The 24,112-nt window shown below is 41.5% G+C and overlaps 1 protein-coding gene across 1 annotated transcript in view; it reads left to right on the plus strand.

Moving 5' to 3' along the window:
* Positions 1 to 22,418, plus strand: part of CUBN (cubilin) — a gene marked incomplete at its 5' end in the record, with an annotated part of 145,317 nt that extends 122,899 nt beyond the window's left edge. The window contains 10 exon segments of the mRNA XM_081881783.1: positions 1,291 to 1,420; positions 2,807 to 3,024; positions 11,465 to 11,673; positions 13,026 to 13,188; positions 13,940 to 14,148; positions 17,015 to 17,171; positions 17,303 to 17,478; positions 17,935 to 18,100; positions 20,392 to 20,627; positions 22,214 to 22,418. Of these exon segments, the coding sequence (XP_081737909.1) occupies positions 1,291 to 1,420; positions 2,807 to 3,024; positions 11,465 to 11,673; positions 13,026 to 13,188; positions 13,940 to 14,148; positions 17,015 to 17,171; positions 17,303 to 17,478; positions 17,935 to 18,100; positions 20,392 to 20,627; positions 22,214 to 22,321 (1,772 nt within the window). The 3' untranslated portion in view covers positions 22,322 to 22,418.
* Positions 22,419 to 24,112: the final 1,694 nt, after the last annotated feature.

Here is a 24,112-nt window from a genome sequence, read left to right on the forward strand (position 1 = left end):
GCCACTCAATCACACTCCACCTCCAAAAAGTTGGGATCTCCTACTGAATCCAACTGAAGGATTTAATGCATTTCAAAGCTTTTCCTATGCACCAGTGAAGTAATCAGGGACACAGGAAACAACCATCACTGTGGCTCAAATACCGTATTTTTTGCTCTATAAGACTCACTTTTTCCCTCCTAAAAAGTAAGGGGAAATGTGTGTGTGTCTTATGGAGTGAATGCAGGCTGCGCAGCTATCCCAGAAGTCAGAACAGCAAGAGGGATTGCTGCTTTCGCTGCGCAGCGATCCCTCTTGTTGTTCTGGCTTCTGAGATTCAGAATATTTTTTTTCTTGTTTTCCTCCTCCAAAAACTAGGTGCGTCTTATGGTCTGGTGCGTCTTATAGAGCGAAAAATACGGTAATTAAAGAAACCAATGGTCTCCTCATATATGAGCCTCTGTGGTCATCAGGAGAGGGCCTCTTTTGAACTGGGGCAGCTGCTCTGTGGAACTCTGTCTCAGGAGATCCAGTGAAAGCATTTTGCCACCTACCCTATGGCATTGTTTTTTGGGTAGGCCTTCAACCTCCAGGCTAAGTGCTCACTTTCTGCTGGTTCTTTTCTTTTTAAAAATGTAACTTTTATGAATTGTTGTGTTTTATCTGCATCTTCTGTTGTACTTACCATTTTACTTTACTTTACTTTACTTTACCCATACTAGTATTTGTTGTATTAAATGGAGTACGCTGGTTTTTAACCATATAACAAATTATATATATACAGAGGCAAGACGAATGCCTCGCAAGACGGAAAACTCGCTAGACGAAAGAGTTTTCTGTTTTGGAGGTGCTTCGCAAAACGAATTTCCTATGGGCTTGCTTCGCAAGACAAAAATGTCTTGCGAGTTCCTGCGGGGTTTCCCCCCCCCTTTTTTCTAAGCCGCTAAGCCGCTTATCCGCTAAGCTGATAAACCGCTAAAAGCCGCTAAAAGCCGCTAAACCGCTAATAGCGCTAATCCGCTAAGCCGTCAATGGGCTTGCTTCACAAGACGAAAAACCGCTAGACGAAGAGACTCGCGGAACGGATTCTTTTCGTCTTGCGAGGCACCACTGTACTAGAATGTATACCTCCATGTTGCCCTCCAGATATTGTTGGACTCCAACTCTGAAGGAGAAAATGAAAGGGATATTTGACCAGGTATCAACAAAATAGACCAGCGCTTACTGCATTTTAGTGAAACCCTAGACCCAAAGTGTGTATGGCAAAGAGGTTCTTCGGCAGTAATGATAATCTTTTGCCTTTCACTGCAGCTTGTGGCGGCGTATTCAACAGCTCTCGAGGTACAGTCAGGAGCCCTACCCATTCATTTACTGAGTACCATCACAACATGAACTGTTCATACTACATCACTGTCAGAAGCAACAAGATAGTGGCACTCAAGTATGTAAGCCAAGAGCAGTTTTCAGTTTATGATGAAAAAATCATGGTTTCTAGGTTTGGTTTGGTTTGGGTTGGGTTGGGTTGGTTTTAAACTGCTATAGTGACAGCAAGCATGGGAATTGTTAGTGCCATAGTACCTAGGACTGTGCACACGATATATCTTTAAAGCATATTCAAAGTACATTCTTTCCCTCAAAGAATTCTGGGCACTGTAGTTCACCTCTCACAGAACAACCCTTAACAAGCTACAGTTCCCAGAAGTATTTGAGGAGAGAAATGTGCTTTAAAAGTATGAAGCCAATCCCATGGAAGTTTACTTTCAAAATAGCCTAGCTGCACCCAGTGTGATTTGTTTCCAAGTATATGTAGGACCGCAATTTTATGCAACTTTATTTGTAAGTCAGTGCCGTTGAGTTCAGTGGGACTTATTTCTGAATAACCTTACATTGGATTGTGATTGTAGTTCTACCGTTAAGTGCTTTTTCTTCAGTCCAGAACCTTTCCCATAAAAAAACAACACCCAAGAAAAGTCAGAATGCCACAGTGTTTGAATAGACCAGGGTAGACAACATGGTACTCTTCAGGTGCTGTGGACAAGAATGGATAAGAAATTTATTTTGGTTTGCATTTTAATGTGCGTCCACCTAATTTGCACATCCCAGACCAATATGCAAACCAAAACTCAGTGAACCTTCGAAATTTGCACTTCCCCGAATTTCTGCGATGCACAGCACCAACCCAAAAGTGTGTGCAAAAATTGAATATTAGCGAAAAGTGCACAATCTTTGTATATAAGTGAAAGGAACATGCAAAAATACAGTACTGTAGGGAACATGGCTTGAAGAAAATGCATATTTTAGGTCCAAATGTATTTAATAGGATAAATATACAGGAAAACACGTACATTCTTTTTCTGTGTCTGTGTATTATGTAGACTGAATTTAAGATTGAAAAAATGAGGAACCGAGAGAAACCCAGTTTGACAGATTCTGCCATAATTCATTCCAGCAAAGTGGAATGCTCTTCCTATTGAAATCAGATAGGCACTTAGGATCCGATATTTAGTCACCCTCTGGAAACATTTTTGTTTCACCAAATGTTTTTGAAGAGTAGATATATTTCAGTGTTCTTCATTTGTTCTGTGTTTTATGATACTTTAATCATATTTTTCTTGCATGCTGCCATGATTGTTTTTAATGAGCTGAGAGTGTATAAATTTCTGTAAAGAAATAAAATACTAGTCCATTGACTACGCTGGTTGGGGCTGATGATGTTGGCCACACCAATGGAGACTGATATCTGTTGCCACTATTCTTTATCGCCAAATGCATTTTAAGAAAACAGGACTGAAACAATCCCACTTATTAGTAAAAATGCCCTTGACAGGTTCAACAGCTTCCACCTTGAAGCATCCTCATCTTGCCACAAGGATTCTGTTACTGTGTATGATGGCCTGAACATAGATGCTCCGCTCCTGGGCACGTTCTGCGGCGTGGCCTTCCCACCTTCTATCAAGAGCTCCGCAAACAACTTGCTCCTGCTGTTCAGGACTGATTCCTCTGGAACAGCCAATGGATGGAGAGCATCATTCAGAGAGACACTAGGTAAAAGGGAATTCTCCAGCACCTTCAATGCAAGCCAGCTGCTATGAAATAGCATGAGTTATATATAGGAAATATTTGCTAGGTTTTCTTTTCTTTAGTTGCTTCATTTGTGCAAACCTAGACTGGCATATCCGTGAATGCTTTAGCCCCTTAATAGACCTGAAGTACCCTTTTTTATACTCATAGTGAGGGTAAAGTATAAAGGTTTAATATTATTTAGTCATTCTGCCCAGCCTTACCTTCATGTGCAGCAGAATGAGGTGGTAGGATCCTGAGCTCGCAGGGCGAACTGTCCCATACTGGGGGCAGGGGAGCACCAGATGATTGTTTATGAATGTTTTCCTATGGGGGTAGATCACACACACACACACACACACACACACGAGGGGCTTGGGCCAGAACATTTCTCCTTAATGTGCAGGTTTCTCAACCTTGCAGGGAAGCCTTTTGTTGCATGGAGAAGCACTCAGAGGTGGTATCCCCGACAGGAGTGGTCAAGCCCACCTGAGAACTCAGCACGTGTCCACCTCATTTCAAGCTTCAGGCTATAAAAACGTTATAATTGGTTATTCCTAATGTTAATTAAGGGACATGGGTGGCGCTGTGGGTTAAACCACAGAGCCTAGGACTTGCCGATCAGAAGGTCGGCAGTTCGAATCCCCGCAACAGGGTGAGCTCCCGTTGCTCGGTCCCTGCTCCTGCCAACCTAGCAGTTTGAAACCACGTCAAAGTGCAAGTAGATAAATAGGTACCACTCCAGCGGGAAGGTAAATGGCATTTCCGTGTGCTGCTCTGGTTCGCCATGACTTGGAAGCTGTACGCCGGCTCCCTTGGCCAATAAAGCGAGATGAGTGCCACAACCCCAGAGTCGGCCACGACTGGACCTAATGGTCAGGGGTCCCTTTACCTTTAATGTTAATTATACAGACTTTAATTCAGCCTTCCTATGACAGTTGAATAGATCAGTGATAGACTGAAAATAGCTACCTACCTGTTCTTCTTTTGGTAATTCATTGGGGTTTTGCAGGGTGGGGTGGGTGGGTGGATGCCAGCAACTTTTTGTCACTTTGTCATAAAGCATTTGTGACATAGCAGAAATATCCTTAACACTCAGCCATTGTGCACATGCGCACACCACAGCTGGCAGCTGTTTTTCATTTGATACCATCTAAAACAGCGGTTCTCAACCTGTGGGTCCCCAGGTGTTGTTGGACTACAACTCCCATCATCCCTGACCACTGGTCATGCTGGTTAGGAATGATGGGAGTTATAGTCCAACAACATCTGGGGACCCACAGGTTAAGAAACACTGATCTAAAAGGAATATAGCGATAAGGAGTATATCTGGAGTGCTACCTTCTCTATATTACAAGGTCATTGTGAAATTAAAGTGCTGCTTCCTCATGGAGGAAGGTTGGATTCTGGATTCTCTCCCTCCCTCAAAGGTAGGTTCAAGAACTCTGCTTAAATCTAGATCAGGCTTCACCAACCTGGTGCCCTCCAGATGCATCAGACTACAATGCCCATCAGCTCCAACCAGCAGAACTGCATTGACTGTGGCTGATGGGTGTGGCAGTCCTGAACATCAGCAGGGCACTTTGGTGATGAAGGCAGATCTAAATCAAGTAAAGCCAGAAAGCTCATGGAAAATTAATCTTGTGAAAGGAGCTCCATGTCATCTGCCAGAACAGAAAGGCCAAGAGGTGTTGTATTAGTGCAGCATCCAGAGTGCAAATGTGAAACACAATTCTTCATTAATGTTTAGCAAGTGTACACCACCCTGGCTGTGTTAGTGAAGTGAGACTGGCTAATGTGATTACTGTGTTCTGCTTAATGTTGTGGGTAGCCTTAATTAAATCTTGGAAGGAGGTGAACACAAATGGTAAACTCATTTGGAGCAATCTAAACATTCCTGATTTCCTTCCTTCAAAATCCTGCCCCTTTTCATCAATGGTTACTTACGATTTTTGCACAAATGTCATCCAAAATAAGGTTATCTCTACTTCATCTTTTCTGGATTATTATTATTATTATTGATGAGCATTTTGTTGACATTAAAAGAAGCTATATGAATTAATTAGAAAAAATTGAGAAGAAACACCATCATGAAATTTAATCAAAACAAATTCTTTTTATTAGGGATACTGCATCAGTAGGGTCTCATCAATACTGTCATTTAATGTGGATGGTAAGCTTCTGTACCTCCATTTATTATCCATTGTCCATATGAATTCTCCTCCAGATCACTGCACTCCCATACTTTCCCCTCCTTCAATCCAGATTTTCTCTTACCAGGCATACACTGAGAAAGAGAAGGTCTGGGAAAATCCAAACCAAAGAAGGGGAAAATGTAAGAAGGCAGTGGCTTGGTGTCAGGCTCCTGGGACTTGGCTTCCTCCCCCCCTTTGGCCGTAGATAAGCAGGACAAAGCAAAAGGAGTCCCTTACCAAAGAGTCTTTAATGATCACAGCAAAAGAACAAAACATCCATTTTGGGGAGGAAAGTGTCCCAGTGAAGGATTCCACCCACTTCCCCACATGTCACTTCCATCTTGCAACCTGATCTTGCAACCACCTTGTGTTTTGTGTTGCCACCTTTTCTGCTCTACGTGACCTTGGACAGATAGGCTGAATACTTTCCAGCAAGAGAGAGTCTGTTAGCCCTCTCTCTTCCTGTTCTTCTTCACTTTGCTGTTCACCCCCCCCCCCCAGTTCTTCCCAACTTTTGTCTTCAAAACTATGTCCCTCTGCAAACCACTGTTCCAAATCTATACTGCTCCACTGCTCCTCGACAGTTTCAGGATCCTGGTCAGGAGCAGGGGGAGGCTTCCACCATTCGTCCTCAGAGCTGTACTCCTCAGCCTGGTCTCTGACACTTGGAAGGGAACATTGAGAAGCAGTAGTAACCAGCACTGCACAGGATGAAAACTTCCTGCTTATTCATAGTAAGCAGGGAGATTTAATCCTGTCTGGTGTTGCTTCAGGGAGTCGGAAGAGGGAGAAATTGAGCACACCCACCCACCCCTACCTTCTCCTTTGAAGGCCCAGTAGTCCTTTCTTTTAGTCACCCCTTCCCTCCCTACCTTATGCCCCACCCTCTGACAGGCCAGAATTGCTCTGGGCTGCCCAGCCAATGCCCAGATCCCTCTCAATTTGGCTTGGGAATCAGCCTAAACAAGTATACATAGCCCAAGTATACAGGCTGAAGTTCACTAGTTGGTTGGAGGTCTCAGTTAATTGGGCTACCCAGGATTCAGATTTGTCTGATTTCTCTACCTCTGATTTTTTTTTTTAGTTTGGATGTTTTTCATTCTGGGTTTTGTTGTGTTATCCTGGCACCTTTTTAGTTTTGCGGTGATGAGGGGCAAAGAGAATGTACGGTAACAAAGCATGAGATATTGAGAAGTGATATTCTGCATATGGTTCGACATGTTGGCTTAGCTCCGTACCAGAGATCTGTTTATAATTAAGTGCAAGTATTTACAGTTATCTCCAGCGGAGCTGAATGGATTGAATATCATTCATGCTTTGAATGGAGAAAAAACCTCTGCCTTAGATGTGACTCTCTCATATTTCATCCCTTCATGATTGCTGGTGCCATTCCAAGCGATGTTGTGTCTGTAATTCTATCAATTTCGTTGCTGCTGCTGCTGCTTCTTTTGCAATTACCTTATTTGAGCCAGAAATATTGTTGCACTAATACTGCTGTCACAGCATATAAGCACTACATTTAAGCCAAAATCACACTGCTCAATATTTGGCTTCAAACCTCCTTCCATCAGTTCAAGCCAAGTCAGCAGTGAGAGATTGTCACAAGAAAGGCACATTTCTTGCAATGGGTTACATTAGCAGAAACATTATGTGCAAAAGACATAAGGTAATATTGTTGGTCCAGTTTGCACGGATTGGGGCTCAGAAGGAGCTCTACGCACTCTTTCAATTATTCCATTTTATAAAATTTCAAAATCCACAGTAAGGCCTTTATCTGAATCAACCAAAGTGTGGGTGGGGGGCGCTTGTTGGTCCTCCAGGTGTGTGTAATGAAAAAGCATCTGGGAGCAGGGGCGTTTAGGGATGTAATATAATTTTGTCCACTCCACATTTTTAAGCAAACCCAAGTGAATTTGCAACGCCGCCATAGTCCTCCAAGTTTTGTGATACTATTCTCAAATTTAAAAAGTACCAAAATGCATTTTAGATTGAAATGCACACATTGATCTCAAATATGCATTTAAATGTTTGTTTTGTGATACAATACATATTTAAATACAGATTCTGATATGGAATAATTAAATGCAAATTTTCACAGTTTTTTTTTTTTTTTAAGTTTCAAATTAAAGCAGAAATGGGGCTTGAACCCATGGCACTGAGATCAAGTCTCATGCTCTATTGACTGAGCAATTAGGTGTTTGCATGCAAATGTAAGTGCTTCTTTTTTTTAAACATCCCAAAGACTTTAATAGAATCTAGGAATATTAGTCCTTGTGGGCTGAAGACAAAGACACAGCTCCACCTACTGTTTTTTTTAAAAAATACAACCTTTGACATGATAAGATGTATGTTGCTTTTACTTACATTTTATTTATTCTTTTATCATCGACGGGCAATCACTGAACCCTTGGGTTTGTGCACTTTATTTCTCAAGGCAACTACTTCTTGTTGTACTCCCGCAGCCTTCCTTTAGCACCCCGTCTGATAGACTCCCTTCTCGACTCCCTTAAATCTGCCACTAGGAGTTTTTGCCTGGTCTGCACCCTTTCCTTACCAACTCCTGCTATTTCTGTCCCTTGCCCTCTGGGGCAAAGCTCCCCACTTCACACTGGTCCCCCTTTTGTCCCTCTTTCTTCCACCCTCCCTTTGTCTTTTTGTAAACCGCTATGAGGTTTTGTTACAAGCAAGTGGCATATAAATGTAAAATAAATATATCCGTCCAATCTCCTGCTTTCCTTCTCTCTCCTCTACTTTTCTGGCTCCCCTCTAGCCAAAGCTATTGCTTCTCTCTGCTTTCTCTCTCTCTCGGTTTGGGACTGTCCTGGAAAGTGCAGCCAGCTGTGCTCTTTCTTTATGCAGCTGGGACATTCTTTGCCTCTTATCAAATAATCAGTCCTGTTGGTAGCATTGGAGCCACCTCCTGACATATCCACCCCCACTTTCACACATTACATTGAATATAATGTGGGAAGAGTTTAAAGGAAATTTTGCTTCAATCTTCTCGCATTCAGTGAATAGTATGAATAGTTTGTGTATGGAGTCTGGAAGCAATGGCAGCGTGTGAGATTCTGCTGTCCACATATTGAACACATTGTGTGAAAAGGGCTTAGTTTAACAAAACAAAAACAAAAAAAGCTGTGCAAAGCATTAAAATGATGCAATTCAGCTCCCAAAAGCCCATGGTTGACAGTAAGCATGAAGACAGGAATAGGGAGAAATATCCAGAAACCAGAAGAAATTAGGAAGTGTTTCCAGAGATATTTTAAAAAGCTTTATACCCAAGGGCCACAAGAGGAGAAGGAGATAGACCAATTTTTGGAAACAAATGGACTACCAAAACTTGCTCAGGAAAAGAGAACAATCCTGAATCACAAAATAACACAACAAGAAATAGAGAATGCCATTCAGAATATGCAAATAGGCAAATCTCCAGGTCCGGATGGGCTTACCTCCAAGTATTATAAGACGTTGAAAGACTATTTGATACAACCACTAATGGAGGTATGCAACCAGATTTTGGAGGGGAAGAAGGCACCGGAATCGTGGAAAGAAGCTTTCATCACATTGATCCCTAAAGTGGAAACTGAAAAGACTCAACTAAAGAACTACCGTCCCATCTCACTCCTAAATGTGGATTACAAAATCTTTGCAGACATTTTGGCGAGTAGACTTAAAAATGTATTAAATGAAGTAATTCATAAGGACCAGGCAGGCTTTCTTCCAGGAAGACATTTGTCTGACAACACTAGGAATATTATTGACATTCTGGAACTTTTGCAAACCAACATTAATACAAAATCAGTGTTAATCTTTGTTGACGTGGAGAAAGCCTTTGACAATATTTCTTGGAGATTTATGAAGAAAAATTTGGAAGGGATGGGAGTGGGACGGGGGTTTGAAAATTGAATAGAAGCAATTTATTCAGAGCAGAAAGCAAAGTTAATTGTAAACAATGTGGTGACAGAAGAATTTAAAATTGAAAAAGGAACACGACAAGGGTGCCCCCTATCCCCTCTGCTATTTATTTCAGTTCTGGAGGTGCTTTTGAACATGATTAGGGAAGACCGGTTGGTACAAGGAATACAGGTCGGAGCGAAACAATTCAAACTGAAAGCTTTCGCAGATGACTTGGTTTTAACATTACAGGAGCCAGAATCTAGTACGAAGAGAGTGTTAGAGTTAATTCATGAATTTGGTCGGGTAGCAGGGTTCAAACTGAACAAGCAAAAAACTAAGGTTTTGGAGAAAAACTTGACATCTTTGGAAATAGATGAGTTCCAGAAAGAGACAGAATTAAATGTTGTCAAAAAAGTAAAATACCTAGGCGTAAACCTGTCTGCCAAAAATCTGAATTTGTTTAAAGATAATTATGGAAAATGTTGGTCAGAAATTAAGAAAGATTTAGAGATCTGGTCAAGATTGAAACTTTCCTTGATGGGCCGAATTGCAGCTATAAAAATGAATGTATTGCCGAAGATGTTATTTTTGTTTCAGACCCTACAGATCATAGACAGAGTGGAGTGTTTTGGGAAGTGGCAGAAAGATATTTCTAGGTTTGTCTGGCAGGGCAAAAAGCCCCGAATAAAATTTAAAATACTAACGGATGCCAAAGAGAGAGGGGGATTTGCCCTGCCAGATTTAAGGTTATATTACGAAGCTGCGGCTTTCTGCTGGATGAAAGAGTGGTTATTACTTGAGAACACTGATGTCTTGGATTTGGAAGGGTATGACAATGCTTTTGGGTGGCATGCATATTTGTGGTACGACAAGGTAAAGGTTCATAAAATGTTCAAAAACCATATTGTCAGAAAAGCCATATTCGCGGTCTGGACAAAATATAAAGATTTATTAGAGAGTAAAACCCCGAGGTGGTTATCACCAGTGGAGGCCAAGGCTAGAAAAAGACTCAATATGGAGGTCGGATGGCCAAAATATTGGGAAATGATAGAAAAAATAGGAGACAACTGGAGACTGCAGAGCTTTGAAAAATTAAAGAATAGGGTGCAAGATTGGTTTCATTATGCCCAAATTCAAGAAGTCTTTAAGTCTGACAAAAAAACAGGATTCCAGGTGGAAAAATCGAAACTAGAGACAGAACTGTTAGAACCTAAGACTAAGGTACTTTCGAGAATGTATAACTTGCTGCTTAAATGGAACACTCAGGATGAGATAGTCAAATCAGCCATGATAAAATGGGCTCAGGATATTGGGTACAACATTATGTTTGAAGACTGGGAAAGGTTATGGACCACTGGAATGAGATTCACGGCATGCAATGCCTTGAAAGAGAATATTATGAAAATGATATGTAGGTGGTACATGACCCCAGTCAAGCTAGCAAAAATTTACCATCGATCTGATAATAAATGTTGGAAATGTAAGGAGGCTGAGGGGACATTCTTTCACCTTTGGTGGACGTGTCCAAGAGTGAAGGCCTTCTGGGAAATGATTTACAATGAGTTAAAAAAGGTGTTTAGGTACACCTTTCCCAAGAAACCAGAGGCCTTCCTCCTGGGCATAGTGGACCAAAGGGTGTTAAAGAAGGACAGAATACTTTTTATGTATGCAACTACAGCAGCAAGAATACTTATTGCAAAAGGTTGGAAGACACAAGACCTTCCCACGCTGGAAGAGTGGCAGACGCAGTTGATGGACTATATGGAATTGGCAGAAATGACTGGCAGGATTCGAGATTTGGGAGAAGAGACAACGGAAGAAGACTGGAAAAAATTTAAGGATTATTTACAAAAACATTATAAGTTGTATGAATGTTAAGAATCTGCATGATTTGGAAATTTTTGCTCCTGCAACTAGATTGGGAAAATAGAAAATTAAGTTATAAGTAAGAAAAAGGTGAAATTTAAAGTTATTTTATGTATTATTCTAAGGCATAAATATTTGAAAAAAGGTACTTTAAATCTAGAAGTAAAATATTTTGAAAGATACAAATAAGACACGAAATAAGGTAATAATTTGCTGACATGTTTATTGCAAAGAACGCAGGGTGAGGGAGATGTGGGGAAGTCCAGTTAACAATGTAAAAATGCATTTTGAAAGTTGGATCGCTTTTTCTTTCTCTTTTTTCTTTTTTCTGTAAATTGAAAATGTAATAAAAATTTTAATAAAAAAAAATGAAGACAGGAATAGGAAAAGTACAGATCAAAAAATACATAACATCCTTTAAATTACTGCCATGAAACATGCAGATGACAGATCTCTCTTTTTAACAGGCCCTCAGCAAGGCTGCGGTGGTTACCTGACAAATTCAAGTGACAGCTTTGGCTCGCCAGACTCCGACATGGATGGCAAATATGACAAAGATCTTGAATGTGTGTGGGTTATAGCTGCCCCCATAAACAAGCTGATCAATCTCACCTTTAACACTTTTCAACTGGAAGCAGAATCGTCTGTTCAAAACTGCCGCTATGACTATGTCCAAGTAAGATCAGTGTGTGCTAATCAAGAAATGCAAGGCACTCTTTTTGCTGTGTTTCAACCATAGGCTACAAAATAACTTTTGTTCCCTTATTTCTTTTCATTCAAAGTCTACCTTACAGCAAGGGTAAAGGAAATATAATAAATAGTTTTATATGACTCTAAACAGACATGTCCCGAAGGTTTGCAAAGAAAAAGAAAAGCAAAGGTTAATTCAAGTTCACTAAGATAGTGAACATGTAACTAAATGTTTAGTTGAAAATGACTTCCTTCTTTACATGAAATCAAAATGAGATATTGATTCCATTTGGACTTGCATATCTTGGTTTCTTAAGATATGAGTCTCGTTCTGCTCCATTTCTCCTCCCATCTTGGCATGCTATGATTGAAGGCTTCCTGGGCTACATAACCATAATTTCCCATTATGTCCAAACTGTGCAAGAATGGTTACAAGGAATAGCCTCCTAAACAAACACAAAACTCTGGGCTCCAATCCAGCTTTGTGCCAAACATTATATCCATGGTTTCCTGCCTTGGCTGTAACAGGAAACTATGGTTAGTTAACTGAATGATTATTCAATTGCAGTGCACCAAAAAGAGAAGAGGGAAGGGGTACTGCAAGGACAGAGCATCTGGATAAAAGGTTATACCTTAACCTGACCATTACCATATTTTTCGCTCTATAGGACGCACCGGACCACAAGACGCACCTAGTTTTTAGAGGGGGAAATCAAGAAAAAAAATATTATTTCCCCCCCCCCCAGCCCCAAAGAGCAGCGGACAGGCTGGAGAGGCTGCACGCAGCTATGGCAATTCCCCCACCTCCCGCAAAAGCCCACAGGAGCCGTGCACCCTGGCCGCGTCAGTCCCTTCTCCCTTCTGGGGAAAAGCCCGCAAGAGCCGCGCAAAGCTTGTGTGTGGCTCTTGGGGGCTTTTCCTGCCTGCCTCCCCCCTGCATTCGCTCCATAGGACACACAGACTTTCCCCCTTAGTTTTTAAGAGGGAAAAAGTGCATCCTATGGAGCGAAAAATATGGTATTTTGATTTGAATTAATAACAACAACAACAATTCATAGAACCCTAGAATTCTGGTCTAGTTCAACACCCTGTGATGCAGGAATATGCAGCTGCCCTATAGGTAGATCGAACCTGTGACCTTTGTGTTATCAGCACCGCACTCTAACCAGCTGAGCTATCAGTTGTAGTATTTCTTGCATTTGTAAGGCACCCTATGAGACATCAGTCACCAAACTGAACACTTGAACTCCTTCCACCAATCATTCCCATAGCTTTTAACTGTTCAGCTCACACACATATCATGCTATAGAGAAGTTATGTTTCTGTTTTGCCTTTTAGCTGTTCGATGGTAGTAATGAAAATGCTACAGTTGTTGGCAAGTTTTGTGGCTCCAGAGTTCCAGCTCCTTTTCTTTCTACTGACAACTTCTTGACCATTAAGTTTGTCACTGGCATGTATGTAGAAAGAGCAGGTTTCAATGTTACCTACACTACTGTGGACAGTGAGTATAATTTTAGGAAATTAGGAAACCAATTATAAAGAGAATCCAGCTTCCTGGAGAAGATAAGACTTGATGGAAGAGATGGTGACTGAAATGTATCTGTCTGGGTGGAGAGGATTTGGGGAGATCAGAGGGGTTAGAAGGTGGGGCAGAGGTTAGGACTGTTAGACCACTGATTTAGAAAACACGAACTTGCACATTGCTTCAAGTATTTTAAAGAGAAAAGCAACTCCAATGTCATAGAAATATAATATTTTAAAACCCATCATGATATAATTGATCTATTTTGAATCTGCACATTTTGTCTCTTGGCATTGAGCATTTGTACCTCAATGTCTTGTTGCTTTCAAATAAATATCTCTTTAGGTCAACAGCTTATGATTCTGAGTTGAAGTACACAAAAAGATCTTTGCTGGATCAGTGCAATGCCCCATCTAGTCCAGCATCCTTGTTCTGTGTTTATTCATTTAACTAAATTCATATGCCATTTTATTGCAAAATAAACCCCTGAAGCAGTTCCCACAGGGGCCAGCCAGATTCCTATTGGAAACTTGCAAGCAGGACTGGAGCGCAACACCACCCTCTCCTTGTGAGAATTGAAGCTACTGGTATTCAGAGGCATCCTGCCTCGGATGCTGGAAGTTATACATAATCACCATCCCTAGTAGCTACTGATAGCCTTGTTCCTCCATGAAAGAGTGCTTATAAACCAGCAAGCTTGTCTAATCTGTGTTGCTGTTGTTTTTAACAGGACTGTGCGGAGGTGTGTTTAATGCAACTTCAACCAGCCAAATAGCGACATCGCCCTACTTTCCAGAAGCATATCCTCCCTTTACGTACTGCAGATGGGTTATTGATGCTCCTCCTGAGCAACATGTGAAAATAGTGGTGCAAGAATTCCACCTCCAGTCCAACCAGGACTGCTCTCAGAATTATCTAGAGTTCCAAGACTCACCACTGGTAAGTCAGCCAGGCCTGCTGCTAGGATCCTTGTGTGCTAAGGGTGAAGGTGGGGATCCCCAGTCTGGGTGTCAAAGGTCCATGAGATTTCCCTGCTTTCAATTCCCCTTGCCCAAATCTACATTGTCTGATACTAAATGCCAAACAAGACCCAATGCTAATTGCATGAATGGAGCTTATGTGCATATATATATATATATATATAAAAGGATAAAATCCAGTTGGAAAACCAAGGGATCTATGAAATACCCTGCAAAGTCTGCCCAGCCACGTACATTGGACAAACAAACAGACGAATAAATGCACGTATCGCAGAACACAAGAATGCCGTCAAAAAAGAAGAAAAAACTTCCTCTCTTTTCCAACACATGAAAGAAACAGGACACGAAATTAATTTTGCAGATTCCAAATTGCTCTTTAACACGGAACATCACCACAAGAGAATAATCATGGAAGCCATCGAGATAGAGAAACACCCTCACAACATGAACAAGCGTGACGACACATCCCGCTTGCCAGACATCTGGAAATTAGCCCTCCCCACAAAAACTGACACCAGATCCAGAGGCACACAGAACGCCAACACCAATCAACCACACCAGACCCAAACCCAGACCCTCTCCACAGATGAATTATAGACACCATCCAGTAGCCAATCCATGGTGGCACCTCCGGATGCTGCACCCCCCTGCAATCCCTACACAGATCTGGCTGACACAAGCCACAAAACCACAGCTCGCCCCTATACACGAAGCCAAGCCAGAGCACAACTAAGTACAGTACAGCCATCTTCTCATGAAAACTCTTCACAAAGTTCAAGAGGTCAAGACACAAAGACTTTAGCAACTAATCCACACCTAATGACCCACCTAAGTGGTACTCAGGATATCACTCAAGAAATCACTCAAGATATCTCTCAAGTAATTAAGGAACAAAAGAAGAAAAGGCACACTAGCCTGGGAACTTCCTCTCTGCCCAGAACATTGGAGGCTATACACCACACCCCCTCTACAGTATTTATAGGAACTCAAACACTGAGATCCTGCTCTGTTCCAGTAACAAGAAGCCGAAAGCACCAGCCTGAAGATGACGAGTGAGACCTCGTCGAAACGTCGCCTAGACACCCCAACTTTTACACGGGAAGACACCCGAGGACACCAAAACCTGCATTCCTGTACCCGTGAAAATCTACGAAAGCAAATATATATATATATATATATATATATATATATATATATATATATATATGCTATGTTAATAGTAACCCTGGTACCACCTCAGAAATCGGGTCGGGGGGGGGGGACTTTTAGCTTTCTTTCCTTGCCTTCATGCCTTCATTGAAATGCAAGTAGTAGCTTTGGAAAGTTGATGTTGTTAGGACCATGGCAGGGACATAAAACATGAAGTGCTCTCTCCCTAACATCCACTGCCCTTAAGCAGCTATCACAGCTACTATCTGCATAACAAAACAAAAAACAAAAACTTATGGATGTGAATTGCATTCATGCAATTAATGCCATTGAAGTCTGAAGGTTGAGAGATTGAAATCCTGGTGTCAGGCATTCACCCCAGGTAAGACTGTTTTTTGAAAGGGTAAAGGAAATGTAAGCTTTATTATTCATGACAAACAAAGCCATTCCAAGTATAGGTTTTACATGCAGCCAATATGAAGCCAATAAGTCAGCACTAGCACATTCTAACTCATTCCAATACAGGCTGAACCTGGAGAAGCAGCAGTAAGTAAGGAAAGCCTGAAAGGAAGCAGTTGCTTTACCAATGAGTAGTTACTAAGAGTAGTTACTAAGAGCCAGAATTAAGATTGCTAGAAGAAATATCAACAACCTCAGATATGCAGATGACACAACTTTGATGGCAGAAAGTGAGGAGGAATTAAAGAACCTCTTAATGAGGGTGAAAGAGGAGAGCACAAAATATGGTCTGAAGCTCAACATAAAAAACAAACTAAGATCATGGCCACTGGTCCCATCACCTCCTGGCAAATAGAAGGGGAAGAAATGGAGGCAGAGAGAGATTTTACTTTCTTGGGCTCCATGATCACTGCAGATGGCGACAACAGTCACAAAATTAAAAGACACCTGCTTCTTGGGAGAAAAGCGATGACAAACCTAGACAGCATCTTAAAAAGCAGAGATATCACCTAGCCGACAAAGGTCCATATAGTTAAAGCTATGGTTTTCCCAGTAGTGATGTACGGAAGTGAGAGCTGGACCATAAAGAAGGCTGATCGCAGAAGAATTGATGCTTTTGAATTATGGTGCTGGAGGAGACTCTTGAGAGTCCCATGGTCTGCAAGAAGATCAAACCTCTCCATTCTTAAGGAAATCAGCCCTGAGTGCTCACTGGAAGGACAGATTGTGAAACTGAGGCTCCAATACTTTGGCCACCTCATGAGAAGAGAAGACTCCTTGGAAAAGACCCTGATGTTGGGAAAGATTGAGGGCACAAGGAGAAGGGGATGACAGAGGACAAGATGGTTGGACAGTGTTCTCGAAGCTACCAGCATGAGTTTGACCTAACTGCAGGAGGCAGTGGAAGACAGGAGTGCCTGGCGTGCTCTGGTCCATGGGATCACGAAGAGTCAGACATAACTAAACGACTAAACAACAAAGATACTAAGAGAGAAGGAATCAATGAGGAGGGTTGGGTTGCCTTTAACGCCAATAATGTCACAAGCACTGGCAACCAGATGCCTGTGTTCACATGGTACTATATCTTGCAATAGCTGTGCAAAACGGCACAAGCCACAATATGTCACAATCTGTTAGGAAAGTCTCCTTCATTTCCATATGCTCTTTTTTTCCTTGCCCCCCCCCCAAGCTTTGACTTCTTGCTTATTACATTTCAGGGCAATCCAGAACATGCTGATCATGTCCACCGATTCTGTGGCTCTGAAAATCTTGCGATTCCTGTGTTTTATTCTTATGGGCAGACTGCTGTTGTAATTTTCAGATCAGAAGCCTATGTGGTTAATAATGGACTTAGCTTCTCTTACCTGACTTCAGGTAAAGCTTTCACCCTGCTTTTTATAGGCACCAAAAATTATTAGCATGGGGAGTGAAAATCTAAAGGTGTGAAGATATTGTAAAATGTAGAAACGATATATATTTATATTTATATATTTGTCTCCTGCTAGGCTGCAACAGAGAATACAACCAATCATTTGGCTATCTGAAAAGCCCGGGCTGGCCTGATCCTTACCCTCACAACTTGGATTGTACTATTATTCTGCGATCCCCACTAAATCACACCATCTCTCTCTTTTTCAATTCCTTTAACCTACAACACAATGGATGCCATGATTTCTTAGAGGTATGACAGTTACCTGCTTCACATGTTCTGCTTCATGGGGCCCCTTTCCTTAAACCAGGAACCAGATCCAGATTACTACCTATGTCCGCAATTTCCTTCTCAAGTAGCAGCTAGTCTAATCCTAGGCTAGACAATAGACCAGGATGGATCACATGGCACCTCCTAACTCCTGTAAAAACTTCCAAGAGGACTCTGCTACTATATTCCATGTGACAAGTCTGCCTCTGTTGCCATGTCCTGGGTCTGACTCAGATACCATGCTGATCATGAGGTCAGCTTTGTGACAAAGCACTTGTAGGAATCACCCTTTTCTTAAAAAAAGGAAAATATTGAAGATACCTGCTAGTGTCATGACAGAGACTGTTTCCATCAAGTTACCTGTATCTGTTGCAAAGATTTTAGTTATTCATCACTGATAACATTTCATTAACAATGGCTTTGTATATTCTTCTAAAGGTCAGAAATGGTAGTGATGCAAACTCTCCACTGCTTCACAAGTACTGTGGAAACACCCTACCCAATCCTGTATTTGCCAAAAATCATGCTGTGTATCTCCGTTTCAAAAGTGACATCCTAGCTTCCAGTGAAGGTTATGAAATCACTTGGACTTCATCACCAACTGGTAGTAGCAATGGTTTTCATTCTATATTTGTTTGTTTGTTTCCACTTATAACCTGCTATTTGGACTTTCAAGGCTCTCAGGGTATCTTACAAATTATTTTTTAAAACGTTAAGACTTAATTTAAACTACATTGAAGAGATTATAATGACGCCCACTGAGTAGACTATTAAACATGGATTTCCAGTCATCTAGAACTGTATCAGATTCACCTTCCAAATAAATATGTGCTGAAATACGAAACCTTTGACCATTCCTGAATGGAAGGACTGGATTGGTTTAGGAGCCTTTGCTGCAGAAAGAGTTTCAAGGAAAGGGAACCATTCACTCTTCCTTATCATCATCATCATCATCATCATCATCATCAAACCTTTTATTGGCATCACATACAAACATCGAAAACAAATCAATACAGAATTACCACTTCCCCAGTGGCACAAAACATTTGCTAAAAGAAAGGAAGCAGAGCAGTCTATCGTCACATCTCTAGGTCTCCAGGGAGATCAGATGTCTGCAATGTATTTTGACAACAAAAAACCAAATAGAGATATTTAGCCACTAACTTGGTGAGCTCCTGAACACTTCCCAGTAATAGAAAATGTATGACCTCCAACTCTGGTTTCCATTTGGGGATACAGAGGTGATCTAGAAATTGCTGGCGGAGATCAGCATATAGTTTGCAATTATCCTTTCCCCCACAGATCCAACTTGTATCAGTGAGCAATCTCGGAATAAGGCCTCTTCTGTTGATGTATGGAAGGGATGGGGAAAGTTTGGTCTTCAAGGTGTTGGCATACAACTCCCACCAACCCTGACTATTGGCCATTCTGGCTGGGACTGATGGGAGTTGGAGTCCAGCAACACCTGGAGAACTGCAGGTGTTCCCCATCCCTGCCATACATCAGCAGGAGAGGTCTCATCCAATCGTGGCTACACTCCTCGCTGGGATCCAGTTCTCCTTCCTCGGTGTCCTGCCAGTTGAAGGTTTAAAACCATCACTTTGAATTGTGTTTGCAAACAAATTTAGAGCAAGATCAGCTATTTTAACAATCCCATTATATGCTCCTTTCAGCCAACTCCTGAGATTAAATATTGATAACACTTTGAACTAGTTGAAATTGCCAGATCACCTTCAAAGGTGAATCACTGTACAGTGTAGTAGTGATGATAATTTATTATTTATACCCCACCCATCTGGCTGGGTTTCCCCAGCCACTCTGGGCAGCTTCCAACAGGATATTAAAAACACAGTAAAAGATCAAATATTAAAAACTTCCCTAAACAGGACTGCCTTAGATGTCTTCTAAAAGTCAGATAGTTTATTTCTTTGACATCTGGTGGGAGGGTTTTCCACAGGGTGGGTGCCACTACCAAGAAGGCCCTCTGCCTGTTTCCCTGTAACTGCACTTCTAGCAGTGAGGGAACCACCAGAAGGCCCTCGGCGCTGGACCGCAGTGTCCAGGCAGAACGATGGGAATGGAGACACTCCCTCAGGTATACTGGGCTGAAGCCATTTAGGGCTTTAAAGGTCAGCACCAACACTTTGAATTGTGCCCCAAAATGTACTGGGAGCCAATGTAGGTCTTTCAGGACCGGAGTTATGTGGTCTTGGTGGCCACTTGCAGTCACCAGTCTAGCTGCCGCATTCTGGATTACAACAACCCAATCTGGATGTTCCATACATTACAATGTTCAGGTGAGCCTCCTTCTCCAAAAGGTTTGTAACTGGCCAACAAGCCTAAGCTGGTAAAACGTGTTCCTGGCCATGGCTGCTGCCTGGGAATTCACAAGCAATGACAAGACATACTGTAACCTAAAAATTGGTATGTTGTGTTATGTTTTGTTTTGCAATTGTATTCCTACAAATCCAGGCCAGTTGGGATTTAAGAAAAAAAAACAACCCACATGCAATCTTCCTCATCCAGTTTAAGCCCAATGAAGTTAGTTTAAAAATGTGACATAACCATTGATACTTCCAGTTACAGATAGGTAGCCGTGTTGGTCTGCCATGGTCAAAACAAAATAAAAAAATTCCTTCCAGTAGCACCTTAAAGACCAACTGAGTTAGTTCTAGGTATGAGCTTTCGTGTGCATGCACACTTCTTCTGAAGAAGTGTGCATGCACACGAAAGCTCATACCTAGAACTAACTCAGTTGGTCTTTAAGGTGCTACTGGAAGGAATTTTTTTATTTTGTTTTGACCATTGATACTTCCTCCCTTATGTCTATTGCTGAGAACGTTGTTGAGAATGCACAGTACAACAAATTATTTAGCACTAACTTTCTGTTTGTAGGATGTGGTGGTACTTTATATGGTGAGACTGGTTCATTTGCCAGCCCTGGGTATCCAGCTTCTTATCAGAATCAGACAGACTGCGAGTGGACAATTAAAGCCCCCCAAGGAAGGGCTGTTACCGTCCATTTTGCTTTCATCAGCATTGATGATCCTGGTGACTGTAGCAGCAACTATCTGAAACTTTATAATGGACCGGACAGTAGCCATGCATCTATGGGACCATATTGTGGAATGGTATGTTTTAATTTTGTACTATGTGACGTTTGCCAGTGTGGGCTCCAGCTCTGTTGTGGGTTGTGTAACATACATGGTCATTCCAACAGAGAGACTGTAGTGACATCTAGTGGAGTTTGTGCTAAAGTGTTCCTTTTATTTTAGTTTCTTCCTCTGAGCGTTTCCAAAATGAGATCTAATATCTCGGTTCACAAACTCTCACCCCTTCCATGTTGTAATGCAGAGAAAGCAGTGCTGGATGAAATTATGAGATTCCTCACCTGAAGGCAGCTCAGTTATACACAGCCTTGTGAAAACTAAATTGGACTATACCACACTCTGTGTTGGGTTGCCTTTGAAGACAATTCAGTCATATTGCAGTTGGTACAAAACACAGCTGTTGTGGGGAATCCATCTTGTCACTTTTACATGAACCCCTCTGGCTGTCAATTTGTTGCTAGGAAAAATTCAGAGTGTTTATTCAGTTTATTGAAAATTATAACCTTTAAAAGCCCTACATGGCTTGGGACCTGAGTACTAGGAAGGGTTGGCTGCTGGCATGCAAGCCTGGCTGACGTTTAAGATCTTCATCCACAGGCTGCTCAGAATACCCTGCCACCACCAGAAGCAATGGAAATGCACCCTGCTCTGTCTGTTCACACGATACCTTTAAATCATATTTAAAGTGTGTGCACGCGCGCACACACATACAATCTTGGGAACTGTAGTTTCTCCCTCATAGAACTACACTTCCCAGCACTCTAAACAAGCTACAGTTCTCAGGATTCTTGGGTGGTGAAAATGTGCTTTAAAGGTACGGGTGTGTACACAGTCCCTGTAAGCAATGCTTGACACAACCTAAGATACGTTTTGTCAAACATCCACACCTCATCCTGCTTCATTAGTTGTTTTGTGATGCTTTTCCAATGCTGTCACACTGTTGCCATCTGGGTCCAGGGCACTCTTGCATTATAGTGCAACGAAAGCAAGACAAAAAAACTAAATTAGAACATTTGCGGTATAAAAAGGTGCAGGGATGTTTCAGCAGGAAGTCTAGGGATCTGCATTGATTGGAAAGTAAGCAGAATATCTACCCCAAAACTTTTGCAGCTGCAAGCAATATGGAAAGCAGCATCATGTATAATTGCCCCAATATCATCACAAATTCACAATAAAAAGGATGTCTGGAGGGGCCCTTAAACCAGGGTCGCTTCCAGACAACTTGTTTGTTGAACATTCATCCTGATCTGTTTCCACGAAGTTTGTGAGGCGGTTAGACAATGTCAGCTATTTATTCATTCTGATTTGTTTGGGGGAAGTTATATTATGTTCCATAAAGCAATTGTTATCCCACACTTCCAAGCACGTTTCCTCATCACTTTCCTTATTGCAAGAAGTCTACTTTAGCAGGGGAGGAATTCCAAATAAACTTTTAATTGCACAATCTGAATTTGCTGGTATGTGATTTAATCCTCTGTCAAAATAAAGACAGCCCGGAACCATCCTGTGTAGCATTCTTATAGGAATGTGCTTTCTGTGAAAAGGTTCTGTAATCAGTATTATTATTATTATTATTATTATTATTATTATTCCCCTTTTCTTTTCAGGACACCAACATTGCTCCATTTACGGCTGCATCACATGAAGTGTTTATAAAATTCCATTCAGAGTATGTAACTCTACCGTCAGGATTTAGGCTAACTTGGAGCAGCTGAAATAATGCTTCTGTGGAAAAAATACAATTATTCAACACTTCTCTGTATTGAAGAGACTTCAAAGAATATAATTGTCTCCATAAATACAATAAAATTATTTTGGTCAATGCAGTTGTTATGTATTTTTAAAATTCAAATGATTTTGAGCTCTTTGTGATTGCTTGTAAGAATACAGTGGTACCTCTAGTTACAAACTTAATTTGTTCCGGAGGTCCGTTCTCAACCTGAAACTGTTCTTAACTAGAGGCGTGCTTTCACTAATGGGGCCTCTTGCTGCCGCTGCACTGCCAGCACACGATTTCCATTCTCATCCTGGGGCAAAGTTCTAAACTCGAGGTAACTCTTCCAGGTTAGTGGAGTTTGTAACCTGAAGCATTTGTAACCTGAGGTGTTTGTAACTCGTGGTACCACTGTACCTGTTTGCTATTGGGTACAAAACACTGGAAATGACACCAAATGAGAGCTGAGTGCCCCTAAGCAAACTATTCTCCAAAATCACTCTTCTATATAGACAATGGTAAGACTGGAGCATTGCAAAAATAACTCTTGAACTATTGGTTGAGCGGGAGACATCAACTAGCATTCCTGCCGGATACAGAAAATCATGCTCAATTCTAAGATACGTGAATTTGTCTAAAATTCGTATCACTCATTTGGGACATTTGCACACTTTCCAAAATAAGAATGGTTGATTATATTTATAACCACAGTATTTCAGATCAAATACAATTATTATTAATAATAATAATTGTGCAGCCACCTTGGGTCCCTAAATATTGCTGGTCTACAGGCTCCATCACCCCACAACCAGCTTAGCTGATGTCCAACAACAGTGAGGAACCCAAGGTTGAAGAAGGCTGAAGTAGGTGACTTTCAAGGTCCCTTGCAACACTAGGATTGTATGACTCTAAAAAGGCAGCAGCACAACATTAAAAGCCTCTTCTCTCTTTAAATGATGGTAGCTTCTGTGCTGTGTTACTCTCTTCTGATTTTATTGATACTGGGGTTTTAGTATGTCAGTTATTTAACTTCATTGGCTAGGACCCAAGACATTACTTTAGGTGCATCTGAACATGTACTGTAGGATTTGTTTTAACCCCCCCCCCCCCATTTTGAACAGCAAAGTCCCATGTGTATCAAATTTTAAAAGCTCTGAAATGTTTCCCCATTTTAAAAAGTGGTTTCCCATGTTGAGGAAAACAAGCAAAAGCTCCTTCGGCACATGGAAACAAGTTGCACTTACACTCATTGGAACCTGGCCAAAGCCTGTAAATGGCCTTGAGTGGGTTGTAACAGAAAGGCAATTAATACATTTAATAACTAGATAAATTGAGTGGAAGTGGTGCGCATACCTCTCAAATGTGGTTTTTGACCCTAGGCAGTAAAGCTTGCTGAGTAAAGTCATTTGTGGGGGTGGGGATGAGCTGCCCATTCCAAAATCCAAGGGGCATTTTGTGCTATTTCCAGCCTGACAGATATGCTATGCAAAGCCAAGCAAGAGGGCCCTGCAATGAGATCTTAAAACAAACTCTCATTGGGATACATGTGTTGGGATTGGGTATCAGTAGCCTCCTTTCCTAGTGATGTATGGAAGTGAGAGCTGGACCATAAAGAAGACTGATCGCTGAAGAATTGATGCTTTTGAATTATGGTGCTGGAGGAGACTCTTGAGAGTCCCATGGACTGCAAGAAGATCAAACCTATCCATTCTTAAGGAAATCAGCCCTGAGGGCTCACTGGAAGGACAAATCGTGAAGCTGAGGCTCCAATACTTTGGCCACCTCATGAGAA

Source organism: Podarcis erhardii, assembly GCF_964252035.2.
Source record: "Podarcis erhardii genome assembly, chromosome: 12".
Taxonomy (NCBI): domain Eukaryota; kingdom Metazoa; phylum Chordata; class Lepidosauria; order Squamata; family Lacertidae; genus Podarcis; species Podarcis erhardii.